Source organism: Poecilia formosa, unplaced genomic scaffold (assembly GCF_000485575.1).
Source record: "Poecilia formosa unplaced genomic scaffold, Poecilia_formosa-5.1.2 Scaffold419, whole genome shotgun sequence".
NCBI lineage: Eukaryota > Metazoa > Chordata > Actinopteri > Cyprinodontiformes > Poeciliidae > Poecilia > Poecilia formosa.
In genome coordinates, this window is record NW_006800358.1 from 275,364 (window position 1) to 289,890 (window position 14,527).

General features: G+C 38.3%; 1 protein-coding gene across 17 annotated transcripts in view; it reads right to left on the reverse strand.

Annotated features, from left to right (window-relative positions):
* Positions 1-14,527, reverse strand: part of atp11b (ATPase phospholipid transporting 11B) — an 83,207-nt gene that overhangs the window by 60,486 nt on the left and 8,194 nt on the right. For 14 of the 17 annotated variants that reach the window (XR_001659394.1, XR_001659395.1, XM_016663404.1 and 11 more), the window contains exons 2-7: positions 7,690-7,839; positions 6,193-6,309; positions 5,547-5,636; positions 2,243-2,323; positions 1,842-1,949; positions 1,273-1,401 (exon numbers count right to left, since the gene is read on the reverse strand). Coding sequence is in view for 15 of the 17 variants with exons in the window: in XM_016663404.1 (XP_016518890.1) it covers positions 1,273-1,401; positions 1,842-1,949; positions 2,243-2,323; positions 5,547-5,636; positions 6,193-6,309; positions 7,690-7,788 (624 nt within the window). In the remaining 2 variants the exon portion in view is untranslated. Of the gene's footprint in view, positions 1-1,272; positions 1,402-1,841; positions 1,950-2,242; positions 2,324-5,546; positions 5,637-6,192; positions 6,310-7,689; positions 7,840-14,527 lie in introns of those variants that run through there. The other 3 variants (XM_016663399.1, XM_016663401.1, XM_007576873.2) reach the window with 2 other exon arrangements.

Below are 14,527 nucleotides of genomic sequence, written 5' to 3' on the forward strand. Positions count from 1 at the left end.
TCAGAATCCATTTTATTTATGGTTTCGGTTGTGTGTGGGTTTTATTTACTTTTTATTTAATGTTTTTGTGTTTTATTTTGGACACTGTCTTCCAGTTCTGTACAAAATTAAAGTTTACTGGAGAGAGTGAACTTACATTATTATGTAATTACCAATATGTTAGTTGAAAATAGCCTCAAAACATCAAATATTATCGTTCACAGCAGTAATTTCTGGAACAATTTGTCGTCCAGTGAGATGTGTAATCGTGGCTTTCAGTAAGACAAACCTCTGCTTCTGTGAATTATATTCCAAAAACAGCAAATGTGTGTATATAAATACTGAAACGCATTACAGCAGACGCAGTATATAAATAATAATGAACAGTATAAGTGGATCTGAACAGATCGATCGGTCCTGATCGGTTCCTTTAAATCGGTGATCAGCCGATATTTACATGTGGAACAGATTTTATTTTCCTCTGAAAAAGTCTGAAAATCAGCCGCTGCTCTTTTTGTCAAAACAAAACACACAAACAACCAACGGAGGCTTCCTGTAGATAATTCATCTACTATCTTTGATCACATGAGGAGGTCAAAGTTCACTCTGCATCTAATCGAGTTTATGAAGGAGTCGCAGGTCAGCAATGATCGAGATAAAAGGTAAGAGAGGCTCAAAGAACAGCTGGACAGGGTGAAGAACGGACCGGCACACTGCAAAAAACACAGAATGTTACCAAACATTTATGATGCAAACATCTTAATGGACTTGAAATAAGACTAAACTAACTTACAGGCAATTCTTCAGCAAGATTAGGAGTTTAAGTAAATAATTCCCTAATACTGATTTCCACTGGCAGATTATTTCACTTATAACATGGAAAAATATCTTACTAGTGAAATAATCTGCCAGTGAAACTGGAACTTTTCATCAGTATTAAATGATTATTTACTGAAAACAAGCTCCTATATCTTGCAGAAAAGTTACTTGTAAATTAATTTTGTCTTATTTTAAGAGTATAAAAATATTTGCACTAGAACCTGCACAGAAATACTTGGTAAGATTTTGTGTTTTTGCAGTGACTGAGCCTAGAAATTACATTCACCCTGTTCATATTCTAGATTTTGGAGTCCTTTTATGCTGATGGTTGTACGTTTTATTTTGAAAAACCGGAAGCACACGTTTGCGTCCCCACCCGTCTTCCAGAAGACGGACCCGTTCATTTGAATGGTCCTGGTTGACGCAGAGGCGTGCATGCAAAGACGTTGATTTGATTACAGTCTGCAGACGGACCTTCAGGTTGGTTTCTCCATCAAGGCTGGCTGTGGTGATGTGACAGGTGCCGTCCGCGCGATCCGACGACAGCAGCACCAGGTCAGCTGGGAACGTCTCATCCTTAGCGACACGGACAATGTCCCCAACCTGAACATACAGAGTTAAAGCAACAACAAAGGTTGGTGTTTTGGTTTAAGTTTTTTATTGCACTGTGCTGTTGAAACGGTTGGCGGTATCAGAAAGTCACAATAAATGTACCGATAGTTTACAAAGATTCAATCCTGTTGCTCAAACCTTTTAGTTTTTATTAATATTAGAAGTTTTTTAACAGATAATATAAAGGCAGTTCTGCTTATGATGAGGGAATAACATCATAACATGAAGCAAAGCTCAAAAATGTCAAGTTTACTTAACACTGCCCCTTTAACGGGAGTCGGCGCTTTGGCCGTTTTTCAGTTTTCTGGATGTTTGATCCAGATTAGTGGAGCATAAAAACTGAATGCTGCTTCTCCCTGTTTGGTTCTGGTTCTGGGGATGCAGAGCAGAACCAGAACTTAAATAAATGTTTGTTATGGTGTTTTTCTCACCCTGATATTTTTGGATCTCGTCTGGACCAGACTCCCACTGCGAACCACAAACACTGGAGCTCCGTTCACCTCGTTGTCCGCTTTGTGCCTCAGCCAGTCCTCATAGCCCTGCAGAGAAAAGAAAAGTCACTGCAGCATATAAAACAGTTCCAGTGTTAGAAATTAAAGTTTATTGAACTTTCAGCATGTGTTCTTCCATCATCATCATCACTTATCATGATAACTTCTGGGACAATTTACTGCACAGCAAAATGCGTTATGCATTTGTTCCTTATTTTAAGTGGACTAAGATATTTGAACAACAAACTAGACCAAATAGCATAGTGAAATAAAGCACTTTGGTTTTAGTTCCACATTTTCGGCACAAGCAAGAGGAAGCGAATGTTTACTTCTGTTCTCACCTGTTTAATAGCCGTAACTGTGATCACGAAGAGGAGAGGCAGCCCGCTGGTAACTGGGGAAGTTGGAGTGTCTATCATTAACTGCAAAGAAACAGAGAGATGATGGGAGTGGAGACGTGAACGACGTGGAGCAGCGAGCCGCCATCATCGGAGCGGAGCTGGGCGTCGCCTTTCACAGAGAAACCAGGCAGAAACGAGAGAAGCAGCGGCTGCAGCATCAAACAGGAAATCTCTACAAACTTCCCTCAAGTGTTAACTGGCACAGCTGAGGAAGTGCCACACATGCATGTGTTTACACTCTGCTTTCTTAAAGTCACTGAAGAGGTCACGGCCGAGGCAAATGTCCCAACAACGACGACAGCTGGGACATTTTATCTTTATCAGATCTTAACATCTAAAGTATCATTAGATTTTAAATAAAGAGATGTTAGACTTTAAATTCAAGTGAATTTCTAATAATGCGACAGTCCAGCTGTAAATGTAAAACCTTGGCTAGGATTTTAGTTTAGTCCTGGGCGCATGCAGGTGGTTTATGAAACAGGAAATGCACAGACTGAAGGCGACCGAACAAAAACAAACGTATATACAGGTCGTGAGTTTGACACATATCTGGCTCTTCAGAGCGGCTCGACCGCCAGCTCGTATTTAATTTCCTGCAAGGCTTTGAGGAACTGCATCTCATCAGTATCTGATACATTTTTCTAACACTTCCTGGATTATTGCATTATCTGCATGCATTGGTGTAAACAAATGTTTTTTATGTTTGGTTTTTAACTATACAACAATGTAATGTTTTTTAATTACTGCACATATCTCCACATTTACATCAAAAAGATCTGCAAGGGGTGAAATAGGTATTGAATGCATCATTTCTGTTTTATTTTCTAAGTAAACATGTTCCTAATGGTGGATTTGATATGAAATTATCACCAGATGTTTAGTAACAACCCATTCAAAGCAATCAGACCACAGATGTCCATAAGTTCAGTTATGAGTAATAAAATTAAAAGGTAAAGGAGGAAAGTATGAAAACAGTGAAATGTATTTACTGCTTGGTGCAAAAGTCTTCAAAATGGCTCCCGTATGGAGAAACCAGTCGCATGCATTCAGGCGGGATTTTAATCCACTCTTCTAAATCCTGACTGTTCTGCCGTTTGGCTGAAACATGGAGGCATTTATAAAGTAAAACTGCTGCCATGGCGCATCAGAAAGGTCGGTGGACGTCGGCGACGTCTTCGTGTCGGGGTTTTTTCCTCACCGTCGGCCATGTTTGTTTACTCTGTGCTCACGTTTGGTCTCGAGATTTAGTGAGATTTCCCATCTGACCTCTGAACGTTGGTGAATGAAATCAGTTTGTGTGGTCAGGCAAAAAGCAATGAATCAATTAATCAATTGATCAATTAAAACAAGTGGAATAATTTCTGTCTGCATAATTTATTGTTTTTCTCTCTTCTACCAAACTGGATGATAAAAGTCTTCAGTCTGGTGTTTTGGCCTCGGCTTGCCCCTTCCTGAAGGATAATTTTGCTTACAGACTTCATAATTCATTTATTTGCTGTTTCTGTTTGGTTTATTTATTTTGTTTATTTAAAGAGTCTTCCAGTTCCCGTGTTAAATTCATCAGAATTTAGAGTTTATCTCTAAAATCGTGTTCTTGCGTTGTTACTCAGCCATTATATTACTTGAAATTATTCTCTTAACAACATTATTGTTTATTGCAGTAACCTCTGGGACAATTTATCATCCTGTTATCGTGACAGGTCTGTGTGGTTTGCACCGAACCTGCCACAGGTTATTTATCCTCATATCTTTGGTCTCCAGGCGTTTGAAAATCTTGGACGTTTTGAAATTACTGTGTAAAATCTTGCAGCGCCGCCTGGTTCTGGCCGGTTTATGGGGTAATGAGGTTCTCTTAAACGTCTGGATCATGATGCAAACGGCGCTGACTGGAACCTTCAGTGGTTTAGAAATTCTTTCATAATCGATACCATCAGCATGATTTGCAACAGGAGCAAAGATCTCGTTGGTTTTCCCCATTATGAGACGTTATTGCTTTGGTGCCTTTTTACAGACCATCAAAAATCCAGATTACTGACTTCAAGAGGCTGAAATGTTTTATAATTACTAGGTTTCAGGATTCTTCCTTTCTCTTTCCATTTTGTTACACATAACTTAATATATTGGTGTTATGCTTTGTCAACATTTTCTATTCCTTTATAATGTACGATTATCATATCGCCCATTTCTATCAACATCTGGTGAGACATTTATGACTAGACCCGTCGCAATAGACCAATTAATCGCAGGATAAATTAGAACAGACTGAATCACTTTTATTTCCATGATTTATCATTTTCCTCCTTTCTTTTTCTACCCAAAACTGGACGATAAAAGTCTCAACTAGTCCCTTTTTTTTTTTTGGAAGGATAATTTTGTTTACAGAGACTCCATGATGTATTTTATTTGTTTTGTTTATTTTGTGTATTTAAAACGATTCACGTTATAAGGAGTACTTATCACTTTGTTATAATAGTACCACAAAATATAGTGGTAATATTTTTTATCCAAAAATGGGGTTTATTTTATCCTGAGCAGGTGATGCTGAACATTTCTAACTATTTTATTCAACATAAGGATGTTAAGGAAACAAAGACATTTAATTTGTTAGATCAAGAAGAGGAATCCCTAAAGCTGGCAGTAATTTAACATTTAAGCAACAGGCTAAACTGTTAAAGGATAAAACACACAGTAACTAAATCGTTTTGCTTGTCAGAGTAAAAATTTATGTATCTAGGAATCCCTTGGAGATAAATTTGACCCAAAAAGCTCAAACTGTCCATTTGAGAAAATGTCCCCTTCACTTCTCGCCATTTTTCCTTCAGATTTCAGGACCAGATGTTTTCAGTTTCACCGACAGCTCGAGTGGGTGAAAAGACAAATCCTGAGACGAAGCCAAGTTGATTTCTTTGGAGCATCAGGGCCACGGCAGAAACGTCTGAGAGCCAAAGCCATCGTCTGCGCAGGCTGACCGATTCGTTGTGAAAGCCCGGCGCTTTGGGCCGGACGCAGCGACACAAATATTACCAAACATGTGGGCAGCGTTTGTTTTTTACGTTTATAAATGAAAACACGAGGCAGACCTCTCTACCTCCAGGTCCTTAAGAGTTAATGACACGTCCACTGACACACACACACGCACGCACACACTCTAATATGAGCAGCAGAGCAGCTGAGGTCACACATGACTCATCACCAGCTGACGGAGGAAAACAGGCACTCCCTGAACCGATGTGTGTGAATTTACCTGCACAAGGAAGATGATGAGGAAGTAGAAGTTGGCTATCCTGCGAAACTGCTCAAACAGATTCTTGGGGACAAAATTCCAGATTGTGTACTGAGAGAGAAAGAATGAAAAGGTTTATTTATCTGGATTACATTAAAATAATCCAAAATACGCTTTAAATTACTCTTCCAGCACTGAACTTAATGTTTTCAAAATCTTTTCCTGTTAAAATCAAAACAGGTCAATAAATCAGACATGAAAAATCCCAGTCTGCTGTCAGGAAGCAGACAGACTGGACAGTCTGGACTAATTCACTGTTTGCGCTTTGCTCTGCCACCAAGTAAAGCTGGAAACATTCGTTTTACATCAAACTAAAGGCTAATGGATCCACACTGGAGATTTCCCTGGACCATTCGTCCCTTTACCGCAGCTGCTGTCACTGCTGAGGCAAAATAAAATTAAATCAACTTAAACCAACTTATACTGAAGGAAATGAAATATATTTTCTATCAGTTTATACTGTTTATGGCCTGGAAGAAACAACAGTAACAAAGCTAAGCTTAAAGGGACCGTGGCAGAGACTAGCTTAGTTTAACAGCCTGAATCAGGAAAGCTAATTGGCTAAGAACGGTTGGTCCTCCAGCCATAACATTTATGGTTCTGATACCTTGGAGGAGATGATTCTGTTGTCTGCGAAGCGCTGCGGTATGTAATGGCCATGCTCAGGGAAACGGTTTGCTACATAAACAGTCCTGGTGTCACTTTGATGAGGAGGGTCAAAGCCCTGAGGAAACGGAGACAGAAGGGAGGAGAAAACAACTTACTCTGGTTGTTCCTGCAGCATGAACACGTAGATGTTAAAACAAACACAGCAGCTAACAGAAAGCGGTACGAAATACACAACGATTACATTTTAATCAGAACCATTCCACAGAAAAGCAGCAAAACAGAAACAATGGCTGCAAAAACAGAGTATAAACTGATTTACTTTATTATCAATAATAAACATTTTATTGCCTAAAACACATCCATTTAGTAAACGCCAAATCATTTGTAGCAAAAGATGAATCTCCAGTTAAAAGATACTTCCAACATCAACATGTGAAAATCTCAGCACTTTCTGCTCGCCTTAGCATAATTACAGCACATGGCTAATCTGATGCTAATTTTTTTTGATTAACCGATGAATTGTTGGATTAGGGAGGAACCGATCCACAATATCTGAAGTTTAGTATCGGCCGATAGCAATTTAATAAAAAGCAACAGCTGAATGTTTTTATTAAACAAACACAGACATGATAACTGCACCAGGACAGCTCACTTAAACACACCGACAGCTTCTCCAGTTTGGAGAATGTGAAAACAGCTTTAATTTGTTCAGTCAGCTCAATTAGCTCAATTAGCAGCAAAATAGGTAAAGTAAAAATAAATAAAGAAATGGAAACTGACAAAAACAACAGGTTGACTGCTTTGGTCAAACATGTGAAAATAAACAACAAATGTTTCCTTTCAAATGGTTCAGGAAGTAAAGTTAGGAGTTCTAGACATAATTTAAATAAACAATAAGGTGTGACGTCGCTCAGAGCACAAAGCGTAGAATCAGACTGAATAAATCTGCACTTACAGATCAGGTATATTGTCTCCAATTCCCGGACTAGAATTTTTTTTCAATATTGAATCAATACAGATATTAATATTGGATCGGTGCATCTCTAAATTGGTTCCTGATATGAGATTTTTTACTGAATTTGAACCAGGTGAAGCCAAAACTACGCCAGCTGAGTTTCAGATAAACATTTCCGCAAAATGTAAATATTCTTTCTACAGCTTTGGCCTAATTACTGCTCTGACTGTGTTGTCCTTTCAGCAATTCTTCAGTCTGTATTTTCTAGTTAATTAACCGATTAGTAAATTAGTTGATTCATCTGGTCTCACCAAACCAACACAGGTAATATAATTATTGATAGCGAACGGCATCTCCCAGTTTTTACTTTGGATCAGTGATTTGCAGAAATTTCTCATCTGGTCAGAACTCTAAGTCTCACAGGGTGGCAAAGAGCAGAAAAGAAACAGCTTCCTAATCGATAAGACTAGCATAAAAAAATAAAAAAGCTACGCAGAGTAACATCCTGGTTATGAATGACCTACACTGAGACTGCTGTACCTGATTCGCCTCTGTGCTGGGGACTGCTGCAGGTGATTCACAGGAAAGGCTCAATTTAAGATGAAGCTGAACTCGAAGGCTGAGGCGCTTGGGACTCATGATTTACTTTGGACACCAGAGTTTCTGTTTTTGAAGAACCTGCAATTGATGCTGTTGGATTTCAAAGGGAAGTTGTGAAATAAACTGAACGGCTTGGCACCAAAACGCATGAAAGAGCCGCCGTCGTTGCCACAGCAACCCTCCAGACCGCCCAGGTCTTCTCCCCAGAACCAGAACCAAATACAGAGAAGCAGCAATCAGCTTCTCTGCTCCTCTAATCTGGAACAAACTTTCAGAAAACTGCAAAGTTGCTGAAACACTGACTTCCTGCTTAGCGTTAGCGGAAAAACTATTTGAGAATAAAATTGACAACACCCATCACAAACATGGAGGAGTCTCCGTCACAACGTTTATAAGTGTCATCATGAATTTAGTGATGGCATTGACTTAATGTAATGTTTTGATGACTGATTCTATATTTCATGACTGTGTTTTTGTGTTTGTTATGATGTAAAGCACTTTGAAATGCCTTGCTGCTGAAATGTGCTATATAAATAAAATTTGATTGATTGAAGTATCATTTGAAAAATAATGACAATTTGTCTTAAAAGTGTCATTATCAAATAATGAAAAGCTATCACTTTTAATGCATCTTTTAATGCAACTTATGCTTTAAAAGCAGGGCTGAAACGATTCCTCGATTGATTCGAGTTCCTCGATTATTAAACGGAAAAGGTTTGTTAAATTACGTTTTATTATTTAGTGACAGTGTTCCGGCCGGGTGATTATTTGTGTTGCGCAGCACTCTCACTTCTGGCTGAGTTGTTGATAAAAACTAAGTGCATAACGTCCAGTTTTCAGGTTCGGCCGTGGGGATTTTATTTACTGATGATTTGGATTTTATCATTTTATGTGGGACCAACAAGCATCCTTAAGATGACGGGAGCGATGCCTGGAGTATGGCAGCCTTTCTCCTCCCGGAGCTGCTGGTTCAGAGTGAACGGCGGGAAGAGTGGTAAAGGTGTATTTATACAGGTGAGCAGATAGATTGAACTTGGTTGACTGACTAACGAAGGTTTCAAATTCTGTCACTAACATGAACACAAAAGCTACAAATGGCTGGGTAAGGTGAGAGTTCATCTATTAAACTGACTGAAGATGAACAAACTAAAAGCTGGAGTACAGACACACACACGCATATAAGTGTATTTGTGAGCCTGCCTCTTTAAGTTGAATATAATTTCAGATTTTTGTATAACTTTTGTTCAGCTTACCTTAGAAAGTGAGCTGTTATTGTTACAGGTTAATTTTCTAAACTACATCAAAGTTAGGGAAGTTCAAATATGAAAAACAGGACTGATGTTGGTATCCGATAGCAACACTGCCGTTATGCTAGACTTACCAATGTTTTATTTTACCAATTGTTTTTATCCAATTACTCGATTAATCATAAGAATAATCAATAAATTACTTAATTACTAAAATATTAGTTTAGAACAGCCCTATTTAAAAGTATCATTATTTATTGAACAACGCTAAGTTGACAATGGACTTTCAACTTTGCTTTAAAACATCATAATTTACTGAATGACACTTCATGACAACAGTTATAAACATTTACAAAGACTCCTTCATGTCAGTATTAGGAGTTACCGAGTTGCCTTTGATTCCTGGAACGTTGATCAATATATCTGGTACATATTTTCTTGATGATTTTGATTATATTTGATCAAATGTAAAGTTTTTACTTGTTTCATAACTTATGTAAATGATGAATTGCCTTGTTGCTGAAATGCGTCAAACAAACTTGAGTTGATGGGCAGAGTCTTTCATTTCAAGGAAGGCCACAGATGGTAAAGAAAAGCAATTATAATCCTGTGAATGATTTAAACTTTCTGCTGAAAGTACTTCATTAAATAGTTACTGAGCAAAGTAAGCAAAGCTGTAGTTTGAAAGTATAAACTATAAATAGAGGATACTGAAGGAAGTCCAGGCCAGAAACCCAACATACAGCAGAGCAACTGCTTGGTGACTCAGCTACATCAACAAACTATTATACATTTCCACATATCCTACATGAACCGTATTATAGTATGTCTGGAGTAACACGCCGTTCACTTACTGTTGCATTAAAGGACTTAGAGTTTGGAAAACATTTTCCATTAATATCAGCATGGCAATTAGGCAGGTTGACTAAGAGCAGATTGCCAAATCACTTTTGTCTTTTAACACAAAAAACTTTGACTATTTGTCTGACCACATAGACACATGACATCAAGCTAACAACGTCCTCGCTAACGGTGACTACCATTGGTTTTAGCTGCCAAGTTGTCAACATAACGCGCTAAATCTTTAATGTGCGCCTGATATACAAAAGAAAAAGGGACGCAGTACTTTGCTACCAATTGTCAAATACTACGACAACCAGGCAACAAGGTCAGGAAAAAGTTTTAATTTACCAAAAAAACAAAAAAAAAAGATAGAGAGGGAAGTAGGTCAGTCATGCTAGCGTGACTCTGGAAACATTAACTTAGATGTTCTGCAGAATTCAGCGTTTCGGTTCAGTTAAAACATTTTTAAAAACTGCGACCTACACACCAACTCTGGCAGATTATCACCAGGACCTTACACTAGCTAATTAACCGCCGCTGTGTTAGATTAGAAACCTGATACATTAGTGGCATTCTTGTCAGTTGCTATGGCAACGAGTCTATAGCATCGCTGGCAAAGAGAGCGAGAAAAAAAGAATAAAAGTGGTTTTGAGTTGTTTTTCAACAGTTTTTCTGTTATTTTTCCTTTTGCTATGGGGCTCTGCACTGAACTAAAGCCAACACCAGAGTCTCTTCAGAACTTTACTTGTTGACATCGGACTGAAGTTGCGCCACTGTTTTGCTTTCATTCTTGACAGCCTGGTATAATTTCAGCTGGCCACCTGCCATGACTATTCTCAGACTGAAGCATACAGTCTTTGTGCTTTTTAAGAACAATTAGATGGGAACCTTTAGAGCGTCAGAAAACTTCATCAGCCCATTACCAGAAAACAGTAACTACATGAGGCACTGTGGACACTAAAAATTAATGGAAATCTGCCAGTTTCGACAAAAACTCATATCTTTCGAAAAAGTTTTTTCTCTAGGTTTAGGGGGTTTGTCAGCTTTATCAAAATTTGTGTATTTTGCAAAACTGCAATGGAAATACCTTTTTTGCATCACGCGAGTCTCATAACAGGATGTTGCTACTGGTGGAAATGACAAAGAAGGCAACAGGAAGTAGTTGGAGAATGACGGCAAGCATGTTTTCAATGAAGAAAACTTATCCACATGTAATTTTAGATTAGTTTTTTTATTTAATGGATATTGTGAAATTTTGTTTTTCGACATTAGCAGAATATCAACAAAGTTGTAGTAGAAACTCAGTTATCGTCACAGAAATGCACCAAGCTGAGGTAGGTATGGAGGATGCACATAAACCTGGAAGGCTGAGGTCAAAGGTTATAATAACTGTGGCTGGACTGACGAAACAAAAATATATTGTTTCAAGGATCTTAAAAAGTGGTTTCTGTCATTGCAAAGCCAAAACCTTATTAAAAAGATATTTGCATATTTTTAGGCAATAACTTCAACATCAACAGAGCTCGTTTCCTCTGATTAGGCAACAAATTTAACTTCTGAATGTGGCCATCGAGTCAAACTTCAAATGTTTCTGACCACAGCTTCTACCAAACGTTCATCATTTCAGAAATACCTCCAAACTCAGAAGGCTGATGTCTAAATGGGAACTTTAAACATTTTTTTTTTGCCTCATCTAGATTATTGTAATGCACTTTTTACACATTATATGTAAAAAACGCTTTGTGTCCGTCCTCATAACTCAAGTAGATCTATTTCTAGATTGGGCTTCCTTTGGTTTTTTTGTTATTTTGAGTGTAGCTTCATTTAAAAAGCTGCTGAAAGGTTCTTATTCAAAAGTGTTGTGGCTCTGTGAAGCCATTTTGTAAATACACATCTACCAAAGGAGTCATGAAGAAAATTTACCTTACTGCAACATTTATTGCCAGTTTGCAACTTTGCAGCAAAGGAAAAATGAAGGCACCCAGATAACAAAAAAATTTAATAGTCCTGCAAATCATAGAGATGCAAAGTAATGCTAAGGAAGATCATTTTGAAATATTTTCTAGAGTACAGAAAGAGGTGAATGTAGGAAGCATTTTAAACAGATTTCACTAAACCTTTTTTATTAATCTTACACTTTACAAAAGGAAAAGCTGAAAACAACTTGTACTAATAAATTGTAATTTTGCACAACTGAATTAAAAGTAAACACAAAGCGGCTGACATTAGACCTTTCATTCCTTCTCTTCCAGACTCAGATGCCCACATCAATTTAAAGGCAGACAGATAATTACTCCTTGCCTAAAGCCTACAATTCCCAGAGTGCATTGGTGGAGTCACTGCCATGACGAACATCATGAAAAACAGCCAGAGCTGAGCTCAGAGTCGTGTTAAAGACCAAAACGTTTTCTGACTGAAGCAGAAATCATAAAAAAGAACAGCTGCTTTAAACCTCATGATTGATAACAGCCACAATAATTGCAATGATGCACAGAAATGCAACAACATGGCAGGACAAAGCTGCACTCTCTGAAAGCAGCTACTTTATGCCATCCTTTATTGATACAGCACAGTTATAAAACTTGTTCTGGAATGAATTGGGTTGCAGCCACCCTTAGTAATATGCTCATATTTTCTTTCTCTAGCGTTTCTGAACACGTAGCTAGGCCTGTTGCGATAAACGATAAATTAATTAATCAGACGATAAATTAAACCGACCTCATTTTAATTATCGTCTTTATCGTCTCTTCCTGCCTTTTTCCTTTCTCTTGATGACACTGAATGAAAACAGGCTCAGCTCCGGTCTCTCCACTGACCCTCCCTTCCTCATTTCCTTAGTCTAATGTCCAGCGCACACGACACGAGTTGTCTGCCGACTGTCAACCTATTTTCTAGACCTGAGACACACATTAGCCACAGAAATCCTGGGTATAACGGTTCGATCGGGTTCGTCGTGCCATGTGGTGTCCAGCCACATGGGCATAAAATAACGGCTACAAGTCCAGTTAACTAATTTTAAAACCAGACATTAATCAGTGCTTTACTAGAATCTACCTGTGATGCATGTGGCTGGAGTCAGCGTAAAGTCCTGACTGAATGAAAATCATTTTAACCTATTTATGTCACGTTAACGAAGAACAGCTGAAAACCTACCGGGTTTATCAACTGCGGTAGCAATTTGGCTCCAACTCCTCTCCTTGTCATTTCTATATTCTTTGCACGAAATGTTGAATAAATATTAATGTTGTTTCCACATATCATCTCCGATGTCCGCTGGACTTCGGGTTGCGCCGTGTCAGCTGTTTGGGATTCCCCTTCGTAATTTCCCCTCAGAAAGCAGCAGGAGAATCCGGCATTCTGATTGGCTACCTGTCACATTCAGCTTTATGCTCCCAGTAAACCTGATTTATTTCGGAGCGGCCACGACGATCTACCGTAACCCACCACACACTGCAGGATGGTCGGTTAGATCGGCCAACGATCTAAGATTGTTATAAGGGGAAAACGGGCAAAAAATGTTGTAGTGTGAACTACTGCATTAGGTAGTCGGATGTGCCCGTTTTTTCTATTTAAATCTAGAGATTACTGAAGGGCAATACAGACTTCATAATCTGCACTCTTTTGGTTGAATGCACTATTTATTGTTTAGTTTTTATTCAAGTACGTTTTTTTTGTTAATGGAGACTGAGAATTCATTTTATTTTTATTTTTGTTTTTGGTTGTTTTGTTTATTTAGTTTATCAGTTCCAGTGTTACATGTTATTTTGAAAATAAGGTGCATCTAACCGGAAATTGCATGTATTTTTAGTCATTTCCATTAAATCAGTGTCAAAAGGTCTTGAAGCAATATTATCGTTTATCGCAATAATTTTTTTAGACAATTAATCGTCCGGCAAAATTTGTTATCGTGACAGGCCTACACGTAGCATCAATGATGGAGTGGTACAAGATTATTTTCCAGTTTTACTGCTTTCTGACAGTATATTATTAGAGTTTTTATGACAATGTCTGTAAGAGATCCTGCAGGAAACTTCAAGTAACGACGCCCCGCAGGAGGTGTGCAAGTCACTAATGTTACTCTTTATGTTACGGCTGTGTAGCAGAACAAAAAGAGTCCGTGTGAGTTTTCACAGATGCTCGTTACATAAGCTATGATTACAGAAGGTTTTTATGGTGTAAATGCAGAAGTCAACGCATGATGTCAGCTCTGCGTATGTAGGAAGTTTGACATTAAAAGCCAGTCGAGCCGCCACTCTGACATCCTTCTCCTCTTTTCTGTGTCAAAAAGAAACTAAAGAAGAAAGAAAAAGCAGCAGGCGGACGGCTGCCTTCTGACAAGCCTTTTAATTAGGCCAGGTGTGCTAAAGTGCAATTTAATTAAACTTTTACTTAACTGGGCAGGTCAGTTCTAACAGAGAGGTTAAATTAGCCGGGTTTATCTCAAATTAGGACCCAAATTCTCTGGTCAGATAACAGCCGAGGATTAACCTCTGAAAACAGGAAAAAAACTAAAGTTTGACGTTTCTACAGAGTCAAAGAGTCAGTGGTTAAAACTAAAGCAGCAGGAAGTAGTCAAGTTTATTATACTCAACTAAATGTAAATGCGGGCCTCCAGGCTTTACTTTCGCCCCAGCCAGGCTAAGCATTGCTTACTTATTTTAGCTTAATGTTTGCCTTTTTAAAGTTAG